At 27.1% G+C, this 27,598-nt stretch overlaps 1 protein-coding gene across 2 annotated transcripts in view; it reads right to left on the bottom strand.

The window, feature by feature from the left end:
- LOC136981945 (RING finger protein 150-like) overlaps positions 1 to 21,371 on the bottom strand; it is a 52,908-nt gene extending 31,537 nt beyond the window's left edge. Inside the window, exon 1 of one of the 2 annotated variants that reach the window (XM_067278359.1) lies at positions 20,700 to 21,371. In XM_067278359.1, the coding sequence (XP_067134460.1) occupies positions 20,700 to 21,291 (592 nt within the window). In that variant the 5' untranslated portion in view covers positions 21,292 to 21,371. The remainder of the gene's footprint in view (positions 1 to 20,699) is intronic. The other variant, XM_067278358.1, reaches the window with a different exon arrangement.
- Between the last annotated feature and the right edge of the window lie 6,227 nt (positions 21,372 to 27,598).

Raw genomic sequence — 27,598 nt, 5'->3', positions numbered from 1 at the left:
TTTGATATCACGATTAGGCGAAATACCGTATTTAGACAAATCTGCAATCTTCTGATATTGTACATATGTTGTCAAGTAAACATGGAAAAGTTTGATATGTGTTAAATATGGATTATATAGAGAGCATTAGTTCTTTATATAGTCTACATCTAAAATAGCCATCCAAATTTTTAAAGATTATGTTAATGTAACAAATATGTATTTTTATACATGTATACAGTACACTCTGCTTACTATAATCACAGATAATGTTATCAATCAAAATTATTTGGTCCCAAAACATAAGTTACAATACATTATAAAAATGCTTCTTACAGTCAGAATTCAGTTATCATCATTATTATCAATGTTGTTTGGTAAAGTGGCTTTAATACATCTGGATAAGCAAACCAATGACATGCCCAATACACATACACTTGCCAGATAAAATCAAAACATTCACTAGTTTGGAATAACGACTTCTTGTTCAGTTTTCCAAACTAGTCATTGAAGTTAATTTAATGAAATAAACCATACACCTTTAACAGTGCATAAGATTTGAAAAGTGCTAACATTTTTAACATGATTAACAGGATACTTTCAGATTCAATATCATTAAACCAGATGCTCATTGAACATAAGGATGACATCAAGAGGCAAACAATTTTATCTTCATTTGTTACATTTCTTGGACTTGAGTTAGATTGGCAGGCAGCCAAAATTATCAGAACTGTCTCCCATCCTTTTCATATCAAGAAAGTAAAAAATGCAAGTCTTTAACATCATTGCCATGTGTTTTAATATCAAGGTCAAGGACTCTCACCCCCTGCCCGGGAATTTCTTTGTATGTCTTTTATACCATCTGTTGGCATCGTAGTCCACCTCACCTTATTTATGCTATCCCATCTTTTACACTTGAAGACAGCCTGTCAGTTGGGTCGAAAACATTGAAGAGATTTCAATGTTTTCGACCCAACTAACTGTTAAAAATGTGTTTACTTCATTAACAGAATATATTGTAAGAAAATGATAAGAATGATATAAGATATTTATACTAGTAACAATTTCAATAAATTCAGAATTTACATACTATTATCTTGATTATGGTAATTAAGCCAAAACAATAAAAAACATATTGAAAACAGTTATTTAGCAATACTATTAATATAATGTTTATTTTTTAATAATAATAATCATAAAGAAGCAAACTTCTCTAAATGATTTGAATCATTAAGTCTCAATTAATGAATATCACCTGTGTATATACTTGAAATTTATTTTTTTTATAAACATTAAGATTTTATACAAAACATTAAAAATCATAAATTTATTCATTTTAATTTTACACATAAAAAAAAATCTATCAGTTGCTACAATTATCGTAGTTATCTTCCTAACAAATAAAACAAAATTAAAGAAAAAGTAATGAGAACTTAAATTTAATCATTTAAAATAATGAAAATCTAGCTAAAAGACTTTAAAAGCTAGATTTTTATTAAATTCTCTGGGGAGAAAACATCTTACTATTAATTCAGAGGTGCGGAAACTTTTTTAATCAGTAATGAGAAACATTTGCTTAAAATTAGTCTGAATGAACAATAAATATTTACCAGATCATATCAGATAATTATTAAATCTAATTTTAAACAGCTAATACACAAAGTATTTTTCCAAAATATTCAAATAAAATTATGTGAAATAAAAACTGAGGATCTGTATTTTTTATATTGCTTATTGTATATGGATTTTGCAAATATATTGAATTATTAGTGGCCATATGATGATAACCAACTTATTTTAAATCAATGTCATTTTTTTCTAAAATTCACTTCTATGTCTTTCTTCATAATTACTTTTATCACAAATGTTTAATAAACAAATTAAACAGATATTAAACTATGCTTTTCAACCTTTACAACATGATGGGATCACTTTTCCACCAAGTGGAAGATGCATTCCCTTTCTCAATTTCATCAAGTCTGTAAACTGTTAAAACATTATTTTTTGTTTTTTAATTAAAAACTAAATGCATCAACTCAAAATTGTTTTATTTCATTAACTTTTTTTGAAAAAATTGGAGTTAAAGTGCAAAGTGGATTAAAAACTAAAAAAATCAGATTCATAGAAACAGCAAAACATTGCATGGGGCAAGAATATCTAAAATTGTCTCTTATTTAATATTGTGATTCATAATCAAAGTATTATTAATGTTTTTGTTAATATTTGTTTTCTTTATGTTGTAAAATATTCATATTTTAGTATAATACTTATGGTATCTGTTTTTCATTATTTCTATTTCATATTATTTGATTATTTAGAAGTAATAAAAATTTAGAATCTCGGTATCATCATCGAGTTGATAAACAACAGATAAATGTCAGTTGATTTAAAATGATAACATTAAGGTAGACGTGATATAATATGAGTCAATGCAATTATCACTAATTACTAAAAAACTATGTATTTGATTTAATAATTCCTTGGTATTTTTGGAATTATATTATAATTTTGAAAAATTATCAAAAATAAAAAAATAGCAATCAAAGCCAAACATTATCGGGCTTTAAATGTATCGGGTGTAGTAAGGATGTTTGATTAAATAAAAGAAATTTAGTAACAAACGTACTACACCTTTTAAGTATCCAGTAGGAAGTTTTATTAGAATAAAAACGTTTTCGGCTGCATTAATCAGCCTTCGTCAGTTAACGAATATCAAAAACGAACAAAATTCGAAATTACAAAATAACGGCGTTCGAAATGCGGCCGAAAACGTTTTTATTCTAATAAAACTTCCTACTGGATACTTAAAAGGTGTAGTACGTTTGTTTTACAGTCCAGTAAACGTTTCCCTTTAAGAAATTTAGTGTAATTATTTTGCTAGTAGTAGCCAAAAAAAGTTTTTCTATATTCGTAGATTAAAATACTATGAATAAATATATATATAACATTTATTCTCTTTGATAATACACAAATAATAATTGCTATTAAAACTAACAGATTAACAACAGAAAAGGCAGTAGTAATGAACATATTTACTTAATTCAAAAGTGGAAGTTATCTGTCTCATTAAATTACATATTATGTGTTTCATTATAATGTTTTGCTTGTTATTAACTTCCTTTACTAATAATTGTTTTAATAACAGGAAAAAATTCATTATTAATTGCCTTTTAATAATTTCATTTTCTACAACTATGCAAAATTTCTTTTGTATAGTCATTTTAATCTAATTTTTCACTTGTTCTTATTTCGAGTGATTTTATAAAATATTTGGCAAACATGTTCATAAAAATGCTGGAAAGGGATCAAACCGTCACAAAAAGTTCAAGGAACTAACTTATTCTTATGATATCTAATTGGCTAAGCAGCTAGAATGTTTCAGAAAGCAACAAAAATTACCATGTTGAACAATCATCAGCAGAGCTTAAAAAACTTCTCATTAACTAGAGTTACGAATATATAGAAGCTAAAGAAATATATGGTTTATTTTACTGCAAATGTCAGCTTTAATTATTTGATATTGGTCTTCTTTTGTTGTTAATAGGGTTTTCAAATAACACAAGGAAACATGGCTCAATTTAATCTAGCTCAAATAAGTATATTCTTTCTTTTATAATAAATCCTCTTATTCTTAATTAATTAATGTTTGAGATTCATCAGAACTTCTTCAATCAATCATTACTTTTTCTTTATCTTGTATCTGTAAAAACGTCAATAAGTTGCATAACTTTCCCGACAGGAATTAAAAATTATGTGCAGTGATATCTGTTATGAGATTATTTTAAAAGTTTTTATATTATTATACAATTGCAAGAAGCTTAATTTTGAGGTAGAGACGAGTTTCATAAAAAACCAAATGCTAATGAGTAAAATCTTCATCAAGTCCAACCCCTCTTGAGATATGACACATGATCCCCCTCTCTATCTTCCCATCTCCTTGATGTTTAGCTACAAAAATTTAATAGCAGCAATCCCCCTAATACACAAACCCCACTGCAAAATTTCAGAAATTTTCGACAGAAGACATAGGAGTTATTAAGCTTCAAAGTAGGTGAACAAAATCACGCTCCACACCCAAAGAAAACACCCCCAATTTTTTTGCATTTCTCAAAGTTTCAAGGTCCCTAGTCCAAAAATACCAAAATCTCGGAGGTCATTTTTTGAGTGATCAACATTCTATCCAAGTTGTCATATGGAACAGTAAAAAGTAATAATAGAATGAAACATATTATCTAAAAATCTAAAATAAAAATCAATCATCTAAAACTTTATAAATGGGAACAATTATCTACTTAATCCTAATGGAAAAGTCAACAATCAAGTTCTAAAAAGCAGTCTTTCACAATTAAAAACACTTTTGAGTGAAATTTACAAAAAATATATAAATTATTCAGTGTCCATCATTTATAACATAAGAAAGGACGGTTAATGTTACCTTAGGTTCCGAGATGGCGGCGTGGAAATTTTTCCCTACGTTGAAGACTGCGGCGGGGAAAAATTTTTTCCCTAGAGTCATGACGTCGACGCCGTTGAGAATTTTTCATAGTTAGATTAGATATTCAGTTATTCATATGACAAAAGAAAGTTTTCATATGCATTTAATAGTAGCAGTAATAATTTTCTTTGTTTTCCTTCTGTCAGATTGATTAGTAAAATGATCAATACCTGCATTAATAACATAAATACTTATAAACTTAAACTTCCTATTCACAGATTATAATATCAGTCACTTTTATACTATCATAATTTCTGTCTATCTGAAGGAGCAAGATGTAGGTCATGTAATTTTTTTTTCAAGTTTATATCATCATTTATTACTTCGTTGGTGCATTAGCAATGAAATAAGGAAACTTGTATGTGTACTTAATAATTAAAAAGAATATTCTCAAATCTAGGAAAAAATTAAGTAGTTTATTTTAAAAGTGGTACAGTGAAAGTAAAATCCAGAATTATAAAATGCAGTTAGTCCCTGATTTAAGATAATTTATATTTACAAATGCTGAAACTAACAATTTGAACATACGTAAAAAATCATTTTTGAGTCCAAACAAGTGGGTATACAGTACTTGGTAACAACCAGGACTCCATGTCAAAAGCAAATTTGTTTCTGAAAGAGTCAGAGTGAGTAAAAAGACCAACTCCTATTCCTTTTTTTATTATGTACAGGTACTTAATATTAAGCTCCTAGGAGTAGAAACCTCCTAATCTTACATTTTAGGAGGATCTTGTAATGCAAAATCTTATTTTATGGTGATTCTTCCCTACTTCATGAACTTACAGTAATAGCAACAATGAACAGTTAATTTACTATTCTGAGTATAGCTTTGTTTGCTTTAACTGCCCTTTTTTAATTCATATAATCAGCAAAATCCATCAACTCCCTTTTATAACTGACCTGTAAAACCATGATAATTGCACACGGTATACATTCAACTGTTCTCCAACAGGTAGGACTGTGAGACAGGGCTATCACTAATTTGGCTACGGTTTTTATAAATTAGATATTAAAATTTTTACACTATAATTTGTATGAAATTCATCTTTCACTTACAATTTGTGATGAACAGTGCCATAACTAAGCAAGTACAACAGATGCAGAATGTGGCTTGAAATGGAATCAAAAAAATAAAAATAAATTGAAATATACTGAAATACTATTTTCATTTATAAACACATGTGAATGATCTTGTATATTTCTTATTTATAGATAATTTTTGTGTAGACAAGTGTTTTATCATATTTGTTTATTATTACTACTACTACTCCCAAAAAATATTAACAGATTCAAAAATAAAATATTTAATATGGTAGATGAAAAGCTAGTTACAACACTGGTGATGAATATTGGCCATTTCTGAATATAATTATAAAACAATTCAAAATCAGAACATTTTTCAGACTGTTTTGAAATGTGACAGCATATTAAAAAGCAGGACTATCCACCTAATTCAAGAGTCTAGTCACTTACTGTAACCACAGAGAAGAACATTTTGTATCTCAGCATGTTTAATGATAATAGTAATGATAATGGAAAAAGAAAAAAGTACTTCATTTTCAATAGGAATGTCCAATGATTCACTTAAAAAACTGCTTAAAAAGTAGCTTGATGATTCACTTGATGATGAAATGCCATTCTGGGTTAATATAATCAAAGTATATTTTAAATTATTATTTAGAAACAGAAGTTGGAGTAGGGAGCTAGGTCTACCAACTCCACAGTTCTGCCAGCAATACAATAAAGTTTAATATTAAATTTAATACTGTAATGAACAGTAAATGCACATTATATAACAATAACACAACTTGATTCATGTTTAACTACAACTCAGGTTTGTGCCATTATCACCCAAAAATAAAGGCAATTTTCAAGACAACTGCTCTGTTCAGGTGCAATTATAACAACATTAATGTGAATTAATAATAAAATAAATAAAAAATCAACAAAAATAAAATGACAAAGATTGCAATAGGCTTTCAGACTGTTATTTTTGAATTTAGTTGTGATCCAACATGTTTTTGTAAATATTTGCATTAATTATCATAATTAAATCATCCCGTCTATAAGAACGTTCTGAAGTCTTCACTAAAACACTTTCAAATTTTCTGTATTAACAGTAAAGAGGACAAGTTTTGTCATGTTATATGAAGAAGACTGATAATTGTCTTGACATTATAACTCAGACATCAAGCTAAGAGAATTAATTAATAATGATCATCTAAGATAAAATATCTTATCTTTTGTTTAAAAATGTTTTAAGCTAAGCTTATGTTTAGCAATATTTACATGTCCATTGGTGCTCCAATTAATAGTACTATCTTCAATTCACAAGAAGTGAGTCTGTCATCACCTTAGTCTTTTGTATTCATCCAACACAAACAAGACTACTCATCATGTTTCATTGTCAAAAAAATTTTTTGGTGTGACGAAAAATAGAATAATTTAAAATTTTTTTTTTATATTGTGAAAAATGGTCACAGATAGGGCCATTAAGAGGTGGGAGCTTAATAAAAACTAAAATCTTTAAGACTGCTTTTTTATTAATAAAGAAACATTCTACATAAGGATATCTCATTTGTTAAAAGATAAATGGCAAAAGGCTATACAAGCTCATGATGGCTCTCATCACATATCTATAATCAACAAGTTAAATGACGTTTTAAATTAACCTATTATTATAAACAGGAAAATTATGTAAATTTATTTTTCCAAAGTAAAAGAATTGTTAGTTTCTACTAATAAAGTTAAAAAAAAATTGTTTAAAATGAGATACTACACGTTCAACGAACTTTTAATGTAGTACTGCACGCTTTCACAGCAATGAATTATTGTCATTAAATATTCTCAGTTAACCAACTTCACTTTTATTTACAACTTGTAAATATACTCTCAACATATCTATTTAATAAAATCAGCCACTTGATTAATATGTAACATTAATAACTTTATTTTGCTTATACCACTATTATGTGCACAGTTATTCACTGTTTGTTAAGTAAGCACAAATAAATATTTTAGTATTATAAACAAATTCTTTCTGTACCTTTAATTTTCTTATTTACCATAAACTCTTTAATTTACGTAATTTCTGTTTTGTTTAATTTGAAATATTGTTGTTACAGTGTATCAATTGTCTGAATGCTGAATACTTAAATGACTAATCATCTAGACTTGTTTCTGCAACGTATTGATAATTTTTAAACTTTGAACTTAATTTCATATTTGTCTATCTTCGGTAGACATGCATACATTTATAAAATGATTAAAATGATTTGCATCTTATAAAATATCTAACATAAATACAATAAAAAGTAGTTATTTATTTTTATATATTTAAACAACAACAACAAAAAAAAGTTTAATTCCACAATACAAATTCTATCATACAATTTTCTAACATAATTGTTCATCTAGAACAGTGGATATTGACTAGGGATCCATGAGGTTGGAAGGGTAAAAATCAACTTCTTATCTTAGTTTTGTGTTATCGCGTGAAATTGTTAATTATCGTATTAAGAAGACAGCGGATATATTATCAGCTGTATCATACATTTCATTTTTTATTTTAATAAATGTATTTCTATATAAATGGTTTCTTTTGTAATTTTATTTTATGCATTTAAAAACATTATTCCAAGATGGGGGTCCATGACCTTCACCTGACTGGTAAAGGGTGTCTATGGAACTATAAAAGTTAAAAATCTGATTTAAAAGAATTATATCCTGAAATGTTTAATGTCCTACAATAAGCCTGTTTTTTTATTATATGTCAATATTTTATGTAATTTTATCAGAATATTTGCTATATAAGATAATAAATTGGCATTAGAATTATAATTAATCAAAAAGATCTAAATGACAAAAACATTGACTTGTAATATTTTTCCTTTGATTTAACTAGAACAGTGCATACACAATAATTTTATCAATTTTATCTTCTTATAATTTTATTTACACTTTATTAATGTACATATACATACATGTGCATTTCAACTGAATTATCATAGTAGGTAATCAAAAATGCATATATATATTTCAATTTTGTTTACAATATTTTATCATTGTATATCTAAATCCACTGAAGAACAAGGAAATGTTTTCTCTCTTCATGTATATGGATAATGATAAGAAAATAAATATATTCAGAATATTTACCAAGATCCAATACATGTTTAGAAAGAAAACCCTAAATCAAATGCCTATAAAACAATTTTCTATGATCTTTGAAACAATTTTTGCTAATTAGAACTATTTTATAGAATATGTAGAATTTAACAGCCAGTAAAAAGCTAGCATGCTTTAATAATTAGTTTATAAATAGAACAAGTTAAGAAACAAAATATCAAACTCTACTTGTATATAAAAGAAGCCAATTAGTAAACTTTAAAATTACTTCTTTTAACTCTTAACTGCTATGGTGCTTATCATTTAATAAGAAATACAGTGTGTGTGTATTTATATTTTCTACATCACTTAATATCAAACAAAGATGCTTCATACCACTCAAAGATATATACCTTACAATCTGAATCCCCTATCAAACTATTTATTGTATTCAGCAAAATTTAATTTTGCTGAATATAATAAATAGAACTATATCTTTGCCGTGTCAAAATTAATATTATGGATAACAATATTTGATTTTACTAGAGTATATTTTATTGTGTGGAAATAAATATGAAATGCATGAAAAAAAGATAGAAAATGTAAAAAGAAACAGAGTTTGCATTATAATTATAAACATATCACTTATATTGAAAGTTATAAAATTATATAATCTTAATTATTTTAAGCTGTTGTAAATGGCTTATTAAAAGTAAATAAATTGCCATTATAAAGATAAAATAATATTGTAGCTTGTAATTAATAATTTATGGTAATTTATTCAGAAAATAAACTAAAACATGTTGCTTTTTTTAATATCACCTTTAAAGTCCAAGGGCAGAATGTTCTAAATTTTTTTTTTTTTTCAATTAATTGCATTTGTATTTTGATGAAGGTTGGATTATGAACCTTCATAAAAATGCAAATGCATTTAGTTTGAACCTTAACACAGAGCTTATTGTTACTTTCATTTAATAACAAAACAATTGAATTTAAAAATTTCTAATAAACTATTTCTAAGTAAAGTACAGATTTGTAGTTATCATTTAATTTGTTAAATCATTCAGATATAAAATTCTGTAAATAATTCTTGATAAATACAAACTGAAAAAAAAAAAATACTTTGTAAAATTTATTACTGGAAAGTGATAGCATTCTGTTTTGGTTTGATTTATTATTCTAAGGTTAAAGATCATGGCAATTAAATGCAGACAGCAGAAAGATTGCATATTGTTTTTGTATTAGTCACTTTAACTTTTCAACCACTATAAAAAAAATAAAATGCTATTTACATTTTTTTACAATCGTCATATTCGCGAATGGGATACGAGTAATTCTGATATAAATTATAATTTCTGGAATTTAATTTTGTCAAATAATTGACATTTATTTTCTTTTTCTAAATTTTTCTTTTCTATTGTTTATTCATTTGTCATTCTTCAGGAAACCTTTTCGCATTCGGTTTCTCCTCTTTAAATTAAAATGTCATCATTTGACAAAGCAATACTGTTGCAGTTTAATCCATAATATTCCAACTTTTAAAAGATTTATAATTAGAAAACATTTGTGTAAACGTTTTGGAAAAATATATTTTCGTAAAAGTTTATTCACCTTAAAAATATCTTTAAAGTAATAATAAAATGTTAATGTCCTTTAAAGAACAGAGTTTGCTTTAATCTGAAATAACAAACTATTAAATATCTTACAAATTAAAACTAAGTGCTCTTTTTAACAGACATTAACTTTTATTTTATTGATTTTTTACAAACCGGTACGAAGATAATTTGAGTTCTTGTAATATGGTTTCTGAGGATTCGCATAACGAGACTGCGTTAAAAAGATATCCGACATAAGTTGTCTTTCAAGGAAGCAATTTAAATAAATATTCCGAATCCAAAAGTCACCTATATTTTATCATTTTTAAAGCTCAAAAGATTCAAATCTTATTAATCTTCACTTAAAGTAAGTTAATATTCAATGATAAGAATTATAATACAACACGCACAGAGAAATAATTTACTTTTAAAGATGAAAAAAAAATAACTCAAGGTAAAATATTCAGTAAATGTCAAATTTAAGTAAGAGAAGTCATGCACACTAATACAATAATTAACAGTATCATAAGAATAATATATATATTAAAATAAAAAAAACTTGGTTCTTCAAGTACACATTTAATAGAAAATTCTTGTTTCTAAGTATTAATATCATACTGAATTTTATATAATTATTATATAGTACATATTTATTCCATTAATTGCTTCACTTAAGGCAGCAGTCGCAATAAAAAAAAGTAACGATACTGAAAAGATCATTCAAGGCCAATATCAAAGGTTTATGTATACAAAAACCTTTCATCCAATAGAATCTTGTTAAATTTATAAGCCTTTAAGCCATTTATTTAGAACAGTTTAAGAGAATAACAAGAATTACATTATTAAAAATTGATTTTTCAGGCAAAAGGGTGAAGTATAAGCAAATTTCAAATTTGTTACATTTAACAAATCCACTGACATTAATATCCCAAGATGGAAATCTGGCCAGAATTCAGTGGCAGGTCAGTGGAAACTAGGCCACAAAGGTCGAACGAGTCTGTTGTAAATAGAAGTTTTTCTTAGTGGGTCACTAGCAAGGTATTAGCATCGCATTATTCTAAATTTTTCTCTTACTAAATAGTTTTGCTTAATAAACGAGGATAATACTTTCTAATCATTAAAAAAAAAAATATATATATATATATACACACAAGTTTCTATAGTCGTTCAGTTTTTTTCTTACAACTTTATTTGCGTGTCACTAAAGAACATACAGGAAAATTTACTCAATAAGTATAATATTCCACATTTCATAATAATAATTTACTCTTGTATGAGGAAACTGCTGTAAAAACCCATTTAATATTTGCTAATGTCTCGCTTTTCAGAATAATAATGAATGATTTTGCGACGAGAAAACGTAAAAACATTTTCTATGGCAGTTTACACGTTAAAATAATCGTTTTCTAATCAAGAACTAGTTTATTACTCTCATCTGTAACCGAAACGATGTCACACTCCTCAACCCAAAAACGGCTGCAAGTCGATAATTGACCGCATTAACACGTGCGTGTGTTCTTACTCCGACCTTAGCTGTGGGGTAAATTCGACGTAAATAAATAAACAAAAAAAAACTCTAGATTCGGAGTTAAATCGAATATTTAAACTCGTCTACGACTTTCTAAACGTAGAGAACAAGACGTAGTTGATTTGTTGACCTCAAGACTTCGCAGTTGTTTGGGATCTTGCCAATCGATCCTACGACCTTGAAATCGTATCCAAATGCAGATACAAAAGCTACTTAAATTAAAATTCTGCGACATTTGTAAGCACGTGGCTTTCGATTAAACTTCTTTTTTCGCAAGAATACATCATAAATAACTTAAAAATATATATTTTTTTTTCCCGATATTTTCTGTCTGGCGATCGAGAAGAGGTATTTTCCCACGAGCCTGGAGAAAACTTAGGGGTCCTTAGCGATTCCTACCCCTATAAAATCAAAGTTTATTGTTAATAAAACAAAATAAGATCTTTAAGGCTGTGTTTTATTAATAAAGAAACATTCTAAGTATTCTTCGTTTGTTCAAAACACCAGGCTGAAGAGGCCCCATACAATCTCCGGCATCCTTGCATTCAGAGGACGAAATTATAATTTTATTTTATTCTAAGAACTACAAAATATACTTTTACAATAAATTAATATATAAAATATTTTTTTTAAGGCAGAATTTAAATAAATTTCAACATTATGCCATACTTTTAGTTGCATGTTTGAAAGTTACCTATTTAAAAGAAAAATTACTATTATGAAATGTACTTGAAATGGATAAGATCTTTAAATACTTTTCCTTATCTACAAGACAATATATTGTTTGAATATTTTTTCCTTCCTTTTTAAAAGATTTTTCTGGCATAACATTTTGGATGAGTATACCAACAGAGTGAGGGAAAAAATCTGCATGAAATGCTACTAATTATAACCCTGGATGTGTGTGAATTAAATCCTAAGTTATCTAAACTGTTATATAAATAAAATGGATCTGAGGAGAGTAAATATAAAATATTAGTCGGGGGGAAAAGTACCCCCGAGGTTAAAAATTCACTGAAAAAATACCGAGCCAGGAAAAAACTTAAGTAACAGAAATAAATATCTACATTTTCTTTTTTTTTTGTTGGCCACACTTAGTGAAAATGTTAAATAAAGCTCAATGAAAATAGCTTTTGTTTACTCTTTTAAGTAATAAAATGTATGATTAAAGTGTATTTATGAGTTATTGGATGACATTTCATTTGTATTTAATTGAAAAATTCATTTAGTTACACGAATTTCTACAAATTTATTTGATTACAACTGCCGCACTGTTCCAATTTGTAGAAAGTAAATAAATTGCAGGCCAAAATGTGAATGTATCTGAAAATATTATTATTATAATTGGAAAAAAAAAATTAATTTTAACTTCAAAAAAGAAACTAGTTTACAACTTAAGTCAAACTGCAATTTTAGATGAATGTTTTTTGAGGTTGTATGGTTCTCAAAATCAAGGCAAATGTTTTTAATGTTCAAAAGCCTTGCTTTGAACAATAAAAACATCAGTTTTATATATAAACAAATATAAAAGTATTGGGTTTGAATGTTTATATTAAAGCAAACCAACGGCCAAATTATATCTGGCTATATTACTACTACTACTATTATTATTAATTATATGCTAAGTAATTTGGCACTAGAGATAGGTGTTAGGTGCCATCTCTTGCTAAATTTAATAATTATAATTAAATTAATATTTTAATAATTAATTTTGAAGCTTCTGGAAGAAAAGAATCAATCTGAAGCAGGACACAATCCCGCAACTCCTGCTTACCGTGCGATCGCATTGCCAGTTACACTACCCAATTCTTGCTTCTGGAACTTATTTAGATATAACAATACTTAGTTACTAACAGTAATAATAATATAGCCCGATATAATTCAGTAATTGCTTGGATTTAAAAACATCAGTTAAAGTTAAATCCTCATTTTTAATATGCAAAAACAAACTATAAAAAAAAAAATGCCTTCTCTTATGGTATTTCTATAATAGAAACAATTAGTTATTTCCATTTATAAAAAAATTACATACGTATAACATGTACAGTACAGTATGTAGTTTAATTACGATAGATAGTTTGTGTATGTGTGTATATATACATATATACACATACATACATATATGAAGCAATAGTAAATTAAAACATTCAGAAAAAATAAGAATAAGTAATATATTTACTTTGCAAATTAAAATCCCTCCTGCAATGTCTCTCCTCTTGCTCAATTTTTACTGTAGGAGGTCTCTTTCAATTCGACAATAATAGAAAAATTAAAAAAGGTTTAGATATTGAAATTCTGTTACCTAATCGAGGAAAATGTTGCTTTATTATAAGAAACAGTTTGATTTATCTTTACAAGAAATATTTGAAAAATATAGTTGGATTTAATTACTAATTTTTCCTTTAAAATTAAAAATATCATCTATGTAATTCACGATTTAAAAAACTTTGTCATATATATTAAATTATAAATTATATAAGTAAGTTTATTATATTGATTTTATTCAAAGATTAGTCAAGAATTACATGTCATAGAAAATTTTAATCAGATTTTATGTAATTTTAAATGACGATAATTAGTAATCTTTACATTAGTAAGGATTTCTCTTATTTAATTATATCTTGTTTACAGAATTTCGGTATCAAATCTAGCATAATCAAGAATCGGTAAGTCAAGGAAAATTAGTGTTTAGCCACAATAAAATTAATGTTAAATTATAATGAAGAAAGATTGTTACAAACAGAAATTTATATAACATTTGTCCATATATATGTTTCTTTATTAATTTTAAAGAAATAAATTTTAATGAATGACATGCATAAATGAATGAATTCAATAGTGGAAAAGTATATAAAAATAAACCATATAACAAATATTTCTTAAATGTTTTCATAAGATAGTAATTGTTTTAAGATGGTAAATAAGTAGAAAAAATTAATACAATAGGTTATAATTAATCTTATCTATGTTTCTTTTTTTAATAATTTATACATTTTTTAAGGCATAACTCATTAAAATAATTAATTAGATGCAGGGGTTTAATTACACGTCCTTGCAGGAAGACTCATCCAACAACCTCAGCCAACTCAGATTTAGAAAATTCCACCATCTTTAAAAAATACAAACTTTTTTTTCATTGTTATTGCATGTGAAGAGAAATAAGTTTCCATAAGTAATAATAGACAAGTGAAATGATAAACATCGAAATTGCGACATACTTTCATTTACCAATATCCAATTTATCCTACTAATTCCAGACTTATCTGTTTTCAGTAAAGAAACTAAACACTATTAAATGTGTACAGTTGTAAGTAATTGTATAGTATTGACACAATTCTGTACAGAAATTATTAATATAAACACACTCTTACGTAAAAATTAAATATTGTCTTTAAAATCACATTTTCTGCTATTATTAGACAAGAGGAGTAAGTAATAATCTCCACATTATTTAGGTTATTGAAAAAATTTATGAATAAAAGTTTCATTCAACAGTTCAACTAAATCAGTTTAAATCATTTTTCTGAAATATCTGCAATTAGATATATCTATAAATAAATACTGTACATTCTACGGAGCATATCGCACTGACTCATAGTTATAGCAGCGTTTGCAATTTAATGATGCAAGAGCTCTCAAGGCTACATTGTGCCAGGCACACGAAAAATGCAACTTAAGTAATTAATACTATCATTTTGGGTTGAATGAGTTTGTCAGCTTTGTTTTTTCTGCATACATTTATTCTCTCATCACAGGGTTATCACATCATTGCAGTTAATGGCTAAACAGACTGAATTTATAGAAATAATAATAAGAATAGGCTATAATTAAATACAGTTATAAAAAAAACAAACTGTTTATTCCACTTGCATAGTAATTTATAAAGTAATTGAGTTGTAAAGACAACTTTAAAAACAATTACTACTTGAATATTTTTTATATACTGCTGAATAAATTTATAAAGTAATATTGGGAAAAGAACTAATACTTGACAATAATAAAAATAAATATGAAATTATGACAAAAATCCTTGTTTTTGTATCATTGCCGAACTGTTTAACTGTCATACTGACCTTAGAATGAAATAAAACTGACAAAACAACTGTCTAATAAAATAATCTGTACTTGTCTTTAATGATTATACATACAAATATACAGCATAAATTTTCTTAATGACTTAAATGCATAATCATTTTAATGTATATTTAATACTTAAAAATAAGTAGATATATGTTTTATATAATATTTAACTTACTACAATGTTATGAGTAGTTTAGAATCTATGAAAAAACACATTAGAATCTATGAAAAAATAAAACAAATAAAGGAAATAAGCAACAATTAAAAATAATTTCTTCTATTATCTATTCATACAATTCTCTAGCAAATACAACATGCCATAAACAGGTGGTATTTGCAATATCTATATATATATATATATATAAATATATTGCAATGTCATAATGCAATGTGGTTTATCATAATGTCTAACAAAACTTAACAACCCAATTAGTATGCCGATTTTCTACAAAGAATGATTAATTCTCTCTCTAAATATTTTATATCTCATTATGAAAATCTATATTAACAACTTTCATGAGACCTAGTTTCAGCATCAGGATGCACTGACATACAAGTAACCGTGTTATGAGAGTAGTTAAGTAGCTTCGACAAGATCTCACGAACTAGTAAAGCACAATTTTTTGAACATGACTTCACGTGTCCAAGAGAATTTCAAATTACATAATCATTCTGTGATATATCACTGTCATTTCTGCAATATAAGCTTAAATATGCATCATAGACTATATTTGCCGTTTCTTTAAAGTATATTAGATATACTTTTGCCATATCCTAACATGATATGATCTATGCCACATATATCACATCGTTTGAAATTATAATATGAGTAAGTAGGCTACATCTAATACATTTTTAAAACAATGGTATTAAATGTACTTTCTTATGTATCTGCCATTGTAATTAAAATTATATGCAATATAATATGCTAAATTTTAAAATTCTTACTTAATTTAAATCATTTTTTGGGTGTTTTTTCAAAATTATAAACACGTAAAATATGATCAATACATAACTGGATAAGCTTCTGTACATTAATGACACCACCATCAAAAATCAAGCAAGAATGTAAACTTAATGGAAAGACTAAAGTTATCAACAATCATCTTCAATTAAATTTATGTTCAACTGCTGAATTTTTGTTGTTGTTGTCATTAATTTATGTAAAATATATATTTTTGCTCAATTTTCTATGATATTTGTTTTTGTATTTTATTAGTAGAAATCGTTAATATGTTTTTCTCTAGTAGTAATTTTATTTTATTCAATTTTCTTTGTAATTAATTAATGAAATCCAAATTAAGTACCTGACCAATCACCTAGTTAGAAAAATTATTTCACCATTTCTACTTAAGGAAGTGGAAATTCCCAATGAAAAAAATTTTTTTTGAATTTTCTCATGAAAATCAATAAAACGTTAAACCAATTTTCATAGTAATCTTTTACTGATGATGAAAAAAGTGTCATTCAACATATTAATAAATCGTTACTTAACTAATATATTCATATAAATATATTATCATCCATTATAATTTAAACATTTTCTAAATATAGAATATAATAGGCATTAATGAAAAAAAATCAGGTTTAATTCTAAGAAACTCATTTAATTTATGAGTCATCAATTACTACTAAAAAAACAAATATCCTAAAATCTTTATTATATATATTTAAAAATAATAATTGTAAAGACATATCCCATTCATAAACATCTGGCATGGTAATCAACCATACCTTGAAATCAATGCCGTCCATAAACTAGAGAGACATTGTACAACCTTGACCCGTAAAAACTTTTCAAAACACTGCATACAGAAAGGTAACTGATATATTATATTATAGATAAAAATTCCAACAGCTTTAAAAATGAAACACAGAAATCCAATGTCTAAATATATAAATCTGAAATGAACGGACCAAATTCGGATTATTTGATAGCTCAAGGATACTTTAAAATGTCAACTTTCTTTGGCCAGCCTTGGATTTTAAATAACTTCACAATTCAGTTTAATAAAAACCAACAGCATTTTCTCTTTTTAGATCTTACATATTACACAAACAACATTAGCATAAACAGAAACTGAAAATCTTGTTTGGACATTTTAAGGATTTAAATATTTTTTTATCTAAAAATTCTTCAAATTTTATATTTCATAATGTTATTCGTATGTATTATTCATCACGTTAAACAGTTTAAAAAATAAAATGTATTATTAATATTTAACTTTCACAAAAATCACTTAAGACGTGATTCAACGTTTTCTTCTTATGACTAGAAAAATTCTAGGAGTTATGATGAATTTCTGTCGGCACTTTAATTTTAAGAAACCACACAGAGTAAAATTTCAAAATGATATTGAATTTGCTTCTTTAATTTAAGATATTAGTAAATTATTTGATTATTAACCTATAAATTGGATAATTTAATTACTTTTTTTCATAAAAAGGCAACAAAGTTATGTTTAAATGACTTTAAAATTTAACATTTTAAATGCATAATACTTAATGACTACATAATCAGAACATTACTAATCTCTTAATCCATTATCAAATCAATTTTATGCCGACATAACTTTTTTCGTTCGTATTTTGAATAAATTTACTGTAAATATTTTAAGGAATATTAACTATAAATTTGGATATGTAATTCAGATAAGATATTGAAAAAATTATATTGAATCACGTTCCTGCGATTATAGGCAGAAATTCACCCGATATTTGAAATGTATGCAAACTTTTATATTTTACAACTAGTCACTTTTCATGCTTCATTAAGGTGCAAAAAATGAGGTTAAAATGTAACATGTTCTTAAAAATTACATAAGATTTTCCAAACAGGAAAATAAATAGAATTTACACTCTAAGTGCAATACAAAATTGTTCATTGTGATAGTTTATCTAAATCTATAATAGTAAATATTTCAACCATTCTTATTTTATAACAAAAAGTTTAATTAGTCTTTAGAAAATTTGTTATTATAATAACAACATAATTTATAAGAGAAAAATAATCATTCCACCCAAACATGAATAGAAAAACATTAAATAAAACTGGGACAGTGAGATAAAAAATATATATTTTACTTATTTCTGAAGGTGAAAGCAAAGATATCACAGAGTCCTAATTCCAAACAAAACATTTTAACATCTTAAATGAAAAAAAAAAAAATTCATTTATTATAAACAAATCAATTGTTATTATTATTGTTGTTGTTACAATCATTTTTGAATTTAAAAATATGTCACTATAGAAAAATGACACATTTAAATTCAAATTTTATAAAATTGTGTAATGAAAAATAGTAACAAAAAGCTCATTTTTCTTTAGAAAAATAAATCTTTTGTCATTACTTTCTTTTGCTGATAAGATTTTTATAAAAAAACAACATAAAATTAAAAAATTAAAACAACATAAAATTACTTTTTCCATATAGTTTTATAATAATAATAATAATTTGTACATTAATTATAAGGAAACACAAATATTTTGAGAAAGACTTATTTCAACCGTAGATAATTTAACAATTAGATGACAGGTCTTGAAAAGAATACATACATTCTTTTAATACGTGTGATTTATATTAAATAGTGAAAACTCATATTGTAAAGAATAGAAAAAATAAAATATGTATTTCACTATTAAATGAAACTTTCCAATCAGAATGAAAAGCAAATTCTATTTATATTAAAGACTTTGAATAGAAAACAATTTGATAAATTACCCATTGTTATCCATCACCTCTTGTTAGATATAAGATACTTTCCAGACCTCAAGTTTCTGTGAAATAAAACCTCAGCACATTGAAAAAAAAAAAACACGTCTTGATCTACTTAAAAACAATAAAATTGGTTTTCGTTTAACTAAGTAAACAAACACACTATATTTTAAAATATAGAAATAGAATAAAAATACAAAGATCCTGAAAACATTTAATGATGAAAAAACACATTTCAAGATTTATACGAAAACAATAAAAAAGGGCTCTTATTATTAATTTAAAACAGTTTCAAAAACTCTTAAGATTATGCATAATATTAAAGGAATAAACTAATGATTTGAATAGAAATCATTGAAAAAAGGAGCTCTCCTAAGATGTCAATAATAAGTAATAGTAGAGTTTCATTTAATGAAAAGCTAATCAGAAGGAACTGTATTGAAATAGCCAATCAGCCATAACATTTTCATACTAAGAGAAAAATATTAGAAGACCTAAAGGCATGTTGGAAATAGCTAGAAAATAGATATAGGAAGACCCCTGGAAGTAGAAAAATTATTAATACCAAATGCTTGAAAAAAAGAGAAGATGCAGTTGGTATTGACAGATCTACAGCAATCGGTCTTCACCCAACTTACAATCGAAAAGGATATCGCTCAATTATAAAACACATGAATAAAATTATTTCGGTTATATTTTTAGATGGAGTAATAAGAAATGAAACAACACCTTTTAAAACTATTATTAATTTTAATAATGATGATAAAAATCAATAAATCATTTTTATAATAATCTCTTTTCTTTTCCTATTATCATGATAAATTTTTAATGGAGCCTGGAATATTGATTTGCGTCTGAGTCAACTTTTCAACAATACAATATGCTCTCAAATACAGGTTTATTCTTAACAATATTGTTCTGTTTTTTAAATATCACGAAATTTCAAAACGCTGGTGTAATAATAATATGAATATTTCACACAATTAAAGAAATAATAGAGCTCATACTTCTTTGCTCCATAACTATTATTGTCACTTAACACGATCACCACAAAACAATTCTTGTTCGTAAACGAAATTTTGTACTGGCTAATATAACGCAATAAACAAATTAACAAAATCTTATATTTCAATCATGATTGATTATATTGAAATGATAAATTTTTCTTCTTTGTTAGTGCTTTATAAGGAAAAACTTACCTTTAGGATACATCTTTATCAACTTAGAATCAGTTTTATCACTATAAACAACAGCTGCAGATGCATTTGTCAATGCCACATGGCGAATCTTTGTGCTGTCTTGACACTGTCCATGCTTCAGGAGAGCAATCCACGGTTCGTGAGGGATATTGTCTGTGTCTAAAGGATAACAACCGTCGTGTGTAGTGTGATTATTACTAGAAACATGTACAACAATTCCACTAACGGAATCCACTTTTCCAACACTGTACTTTCCTATTTCTTCTTCCTCGCTGAATGTTCTCCCAGTTCTACTATCGGTGTATGTTATATTAATAAAAGCTAGGGTATAGTCATCGGTTTCGTAACCATAAGTGAATTCGGAAGCCACACATACGAAGAATTTCTCTAGAATCGTACTAAGCAAGAGAGCGTACAGCAAAGACGATACATCCTTTATCTTCATGGCTACTTGGCGATTCCTATCTATCGTAGAGCCGACGAAATCGATATTCGCGCACAGGTTACGCTCTGGCGTTTCACCATCGTCTAATATTATCGAATGAGGCATAATACGCTTGTCTTTATCTAAATTCTTACTTCCTCCATCCATCCACGTGTGAACCGAATTTCCATCTAAACTTCAATCAGCTGATCACTGTGTTTTTCTTTGCCGGCGATGCTGGCGCCATCAGCCGTTTATATATTGTACTAACACTATGTGAGGATTATATAAATGATTTTTAAATCGCTCGTGTTTCTTTCGATTAATTAATAACGCTCGATTTATAACAGAAATAATTTAATTAATTAAATATATTTAACTTTACACTTCGTTTAGATTAATTAATTATAAAGTTCGTCTTCGCGATAATCCGGCTTAACCGTCTTCATCGGCGTCGTTTCCGGAAAATTTGTTAAAATGCCAATAATGATTGATTATTACAAGGTAAAAACTAATTTTAATGCTTTTAAATCGTAAATTTTGAATGCCAAATTCCATACATAATTTGTAATCGATATTCATTTAAAAATAAATTTACTTCCCAAAAACTTTCCAAACTAAATTACGTAATAAAATTATTATGTTTTACGAAACATAATATATATATATATAATTTACTATTACATATGACCTAATAACCTTCCATTTTAATTCATTTAACAATAAAAGTCATGTCGATGTTTAAAATTTTGGCCACTTTCTATTGGTTAAATGAGCAGCGTGACAACATAATACGTAATAAACGAACATCCAATGGAGAACCGGATTAATTCAAATATTTAAATATGTATTACTACGACCTCTGGTTGGTAAATTCGAAAGTTATTTTGTATAATATAAAATCAAAAAGAAAAGTAAATTGCGTAAATATTAAACATTTTTCAATTAATTTGTGACATCATTCGGGTACATTTATTGTGTTATTTCATTAATTATTAATAATTTAAAGCAAAAAATTTATACGAGAGGTTAAACGGTCAGATAAAATGGGTCACGGTTTAGAAAACTGAAGCAAAAAACATTTCAAAGAAATAAATTTAAATTGAAAGTAAAATCAGGATAAGGAAAATAACTTTTCCTTTAGATTTTTACGTGGAAACGAACGTTCGGAAGCAAGATGAGTAAATTCTACTTCCGAATCTTTTCCGGTAGATAATGTCTGAATACAGAATTAATTTGAATGCATTTTCTCCAAACTTACTTTAAATTTTACATGAATTTTTTAAAATTAATTAATTATATAATTTTCAATATTATCGCCTTCATATTAAGCAGATTATCGCACTTAGATATAGAAACATTCAAAATTAGAAAGCCAATCAATAAATCTCTTACATAAAATTTTTCTTCATATTCTTAAGTATTAATTTTGTTAATAAGTATTGATTTTTAACTAAACTATTATTACTTTTGTTTAGCTAGCAATTAATGTGTGTTCTATTTTTCGACCAATCAGATTTAAGAAAATAAAACAATCGGTTTTGTATCTCACTTCTTAAGCTGGAACCCAATATATATTTGGATGGAATTAAGCAGCAACAATAGTTAGACAATCTGCTCCGTAGTGTTTTTAAAGAATGTGGATGGTAAACTAGTCCCTATTATACCAGTAATCACTAAGACACAAGAAGAAAAACCCGAAACAACCCAGCGTTCACCAATATATTGAGGCGCGAACCCACGACCTAGTATTTACAAAGTGATTTTAGCCACGGCCACTAGTGGGCACACACAAATTGATGGGTTTTGTTTTATGTTCCATTTCTCTTCTTTCGAAGGTGTATATCCTTTTAACCAAAAATTGAAAATAACTTATTTAGTTAAAACAAAACTACTTTTTCTTTAAAAAGGAGACATTTTTCTAATGTCTCCTTAACGATGATATCTGGACACACTAAAGGGTTCCTTTAGGCACAAAGAAGATAATTTTTAAAATGATTTAAAAGTTATGTACTTAAATTATAACAAAATTATGTATAGGAAAAATTTATTAAATTATTTGCACGAATTCTCATTTGTAATCTGTTACCGGAGTAATTTACTATGCAAGGATAATTATCATTTAATGGGATGAGATAAACTCACTATCGAGAATTGTAGTTTCCCGGATATTTAAAATAATACGAAACAGTGATTATAGATATCATTGCATACTTTTAATTCATTTTACTTTCCCTCTGTTATATAACAGAGGGAAAGTATGGACCGGTCAAAAAAATGACCCCCCTCAAAGTTTTTACATTTATGGATTCAGGGGCCTTTGAAACGTTGAGAAATGCAAAGAAAGTGGGGGTTCTTTCTGTATATATGGATGAATGTTAGTGTGAGTGGGGAACACGATTTTGTTCATCCACTTTAAAGCATAACAACTCCCATGTCTTTTGTCAAAATTTTCTGAAATTTTGCAGGGAGGGTTTTTGTATTGGGGGAAATGTTTCTAGAAATTTTCAGAAAAATCAGACCATTGGTTCGGGAGATATTAAGGGGATAGGGCCATATCTCCCGAAATAATCTGAAGACTTATAAAGATAATGGAAGCAATTATTAGGGATGACAACAAAGAATGCCGGGAAAGTACAGTAACAATGTTACCAGTTTTTTTTCCACTAGATATAAACCTTTTTAGTGTCATCAAAATTAAATTTTTCTTCCATTTTCTCCACTTCGAAATAATTGAAAAAAAAAAACAGGTAAAATATTCATTATTTTTCCACTTGATACTTACATTCATCTTGTTGTTGTTTATATTGAAACAGAAAAAAAAAGTTACTAGATTCTCTAACCTTTATATTAATTTGTACAGTCTGGACGTTGCCTTTGTATGGTAATTGAGGAAGGAAAAAAAAAATCGATTTTTACTACCAGATGCTCCCGTGTTGCAAATGTTAAAAAATACGTTATCCTTTCTGAAACAAGAAATTTTAATCTTTAATAAAAAATTTTTTTTTAAAATGGAAAAAAAACTATTAAGGTTGAACGCTTCCCTTTCATATTATTACATATTTACAGAAAAATTAAGTAATATTAACAATAAGGAAAAAAATCTTTATTTAATTTTATTTTTTTAATTAATAAGACAAATTAAAACAAAAAAAAAGCCAAACGAAACTAATTCGCTAAATCAACAATTTTTCTGATTCGTTAATTTCATTTCAAATCAGCCAATTAAACGAACGAAAATTATTACAATATTTTAGCTCTCAACTTTTCTTTAATTCCACGACCAAACATGTTTAAAAAATCATTTCATTGTATTTTCTACTTTTTAAATCGCTTTTTCCGATTATTTGATTGGTTTATCGTATAAACACATTTTTATTTCTTTAATTTTTGACTCTTTCCTCCCTGTGGGCACTGAGGGCCTTTTTTCCACACCCATCCAGGGTAAGCTAACACTTTAACCGACCGTCATTAAGTAATTAATTAAGAAACCGCACTCATTTACTGTTAAATTACACAATTTTTAAATCATTACACAAAATAATCGTAACGTAAAGAGAACTTAAAATTGTTTACTGATAAAGCAAAATTACTTTCGTGAACAACACTGTTGTGTAATTTATATACAAAACAATAATAAATAACAATACAGCATACTATACATTCATAAACTTGTCACATTTAGAGGGTATTATTATTATCAATATCATCATTTAGTTTTCGAGGAGGAAAACAAACATTAATTCAGGTTCTGTAACGAAAAACTTTCTACCTTTGGGCTTCTATTGTCTAACATTGTCCTTGACCAACTTTTCCCAAAAAAACAATATTTAACACATCCCAATTGTTGGGGGACTAACTTATATCGACAACTTACAAACCGCTACAAAGTTTAAGAATTTAGCAAGGTGAAGAACCAACGATAAGTTTTTTTTCTTTTCTTTTTTTTTAAGATATAAAGCAGAGATTAATGTTCTTTAACCTCTTTGGAGGTTTATGACGTAAAATGTACGTCAAACCGGTTCTTTTTTTTCAATAGAATGTTCTGATTGAATCAAGTTCGAAACCCTTTTTAATGAATGATCAATAAACATGACACGTGTATCCTATTATTATTTGTCGTTGACGTTGCAACACAAATATTCTGGATACTTTCGCTTCGTTTAAAAAACGACATTTTGGCACTGTATAAATTGAAAATTTTTTGAATAATTGCGGATATTTTAAGTGGATAAATTAATTTTCCGATGGAAAATCTTCTCTTCTTAATACCGACGACACTTTTTGTTAAAATATTTTAAAAATCAAAGCATAAATCAATTTTTAAAAAAAGCAAATGAATAAAATCATACTTTAAAAATTTTTAATTTTTTAAACGCCAAGAGATGGCATTCTACAGCAATTTTTCCTGCTGCCATCTATCGCAATTTTTAGTAAATTTTAATCAAAAAATTTACAAAATTATTCTAAAGGGTTCTAAACGATATATATATATAAACACAAAATAATATAAACAGCCTACTAATAGAAATATATTTTTAGAACATAAAATACATAACCGACTCAACTATCTACGTCATCGATGATATTTCATTCTGCAAAGACGTCATCCGTTTAGAAAACTCGTTTTAAATATTAAATCATCTTTCAAAAGATGAAAAGAAAAGAAAAAAATCTTAAATAATTTATCATTTTTAAATAACTAAATACAATAAAAGACTTTTTATAACAAAATAAAATCAATCAAGTTCAAAATTCGTCACGGAGTGACGTAAGAAGATTCTACCAATCATTGTTACGAATAGAAAAATTAATTTTTCTTCTTTCGTACGTCACGACACTTTTTTTCCCCATTCGAGTCAAAGAATTAACGCTTTAAAATACTTGAAAACATCTGGAAATGATAAATTCGACATTAGAAATTAAATTTTCAAGGACGTATAGGCGGAAAGATATTTAAGTTTCGTCTCAGACACAGGAAACGCATAAAAAAGGGTGTGAGAAGAATTTATTAATAGATTAAAATCTCCATTGGCGCATTTGTAACTTCTTAAAAGACTTCTAAACGTAACAAAAGATTAAAATATTTTCAACGTTCGTCCATGGCGCCATCTGTCATCGGAAACGGTAACGACACGTTTTACTTTCTTTTTTTTTCCATTAAGACAGGAATGTTTGGAAAAAATGCAAATTTTTCTCTTACTTTTCTTTCGTGCGATCTTTTTGACCTTCTTAACTTCGATATATCGCGAAGAATCACAAAGGTCGCTAGACAAGAGAGACACCTAAGTGGAGTTTTTAATACAAGGTCGCAATGTAAATCAAAGTGAGCAACCTTGAACAGTATAATAATTTTTTTTTAATTTATTTTTCCATTTCTCTTACCATTAAATTTAAACTGTTTCGTGTGCTTTATTATTATTATTATTATTATTATTATTTCGGTATTGAAAGGGTAAATTCGTCTTGAAAATTTGAATTAATTCGAAAGAATAATCCGCCAAGTGGCGGGTTATTGCTTGCCGGTCACGTGACCGCACCCTCCATTTCATCTCCGACCTTGGTTGTTCGCCCTTTGACGAACGGAATGTCGCCCGACCGGTCCCCCCGACGGCCCCCGCTGCATTTTGGCTATGTGCCCGATTGGGTTTGGATCCCGCGCTACCGTATCGTCCGTACCAAAACCATAAAAGGCCTCCGAGTCCATTCCCCATCTCACCTTATTTAGAACGCAACTCATCTGCGGTGACACGTGATCACCAAGATTTTCGCTGCCAGATGGCGCCGTGGACGAGTTCGTCTGCTTTATTTTTCGTCCACCTTAAAAAAAACAACCCCAAAAATTTTAATTTTTTTTAAAATTCGAATTATATTTTTAAATCTTTATTAATAATAAGAAAGAAAATATGATTTATACTAAAATATTTCGAAAATGATTAACCGACGACGGTAATTGAAAATAATAGTTAAATTCAAAAAAAAAATAAAAATCTGACGTCATGGTGACGTAGAGGACTTTTCGAATTTGAATTTTTCTTCCAGGGAGAAGCGTATTCGCCGTCTTTTACGCCGCTTTTCTTCGTTATTACACAATATTTTACTAAGTTAACTTGTAAAACTTCCCACTTTCCCACGAAAGTCAGACGTTTTAAATTCCGCGTGGCGGAGATTTTTCAGCGATTTTTGGCCAAATTTCAACCATCTTTGCATAAATTTGAGCGCGCATGAAACCATAAATCATTACTCCATGCAACGTTTAACGATTCAACTCTTCGTATAAAAAAAAAAAAAATTAAATTAGCAATCGTACAAAATCGTATGCAGGCACTCTTTCCTAATCTTCTCAAAGGAAAGTTGACGAAATTATAATTTGATAATTTCCTTTTCGCTATAAAAAATAAAAAAAAACATTCTTGAATAAAATTCAGACTAAATTATTTTGAAATCAGACTAAACATATTCTGGTTTATGCAAA

Source organism: Centruroides vittatus, unplaced genomic scaffold, assembly GCF_030686945.1.
Source record: "Centruroides vittatus isolate TY-2023 unplaced genomic scaffold, ASM3068694v2 contig_799, whole genome shotgun sequence".
NCBI lineage: Eukaryota > Metazoa > Arthropoda > Arachnida > Scorpiones > Buthidae > Centruroides > Centruroides vittatus.
Note: the sequence above shows the minus strand (reverse complement) of the source record. Positions and strands in the feature narration are given on the sequence as shown.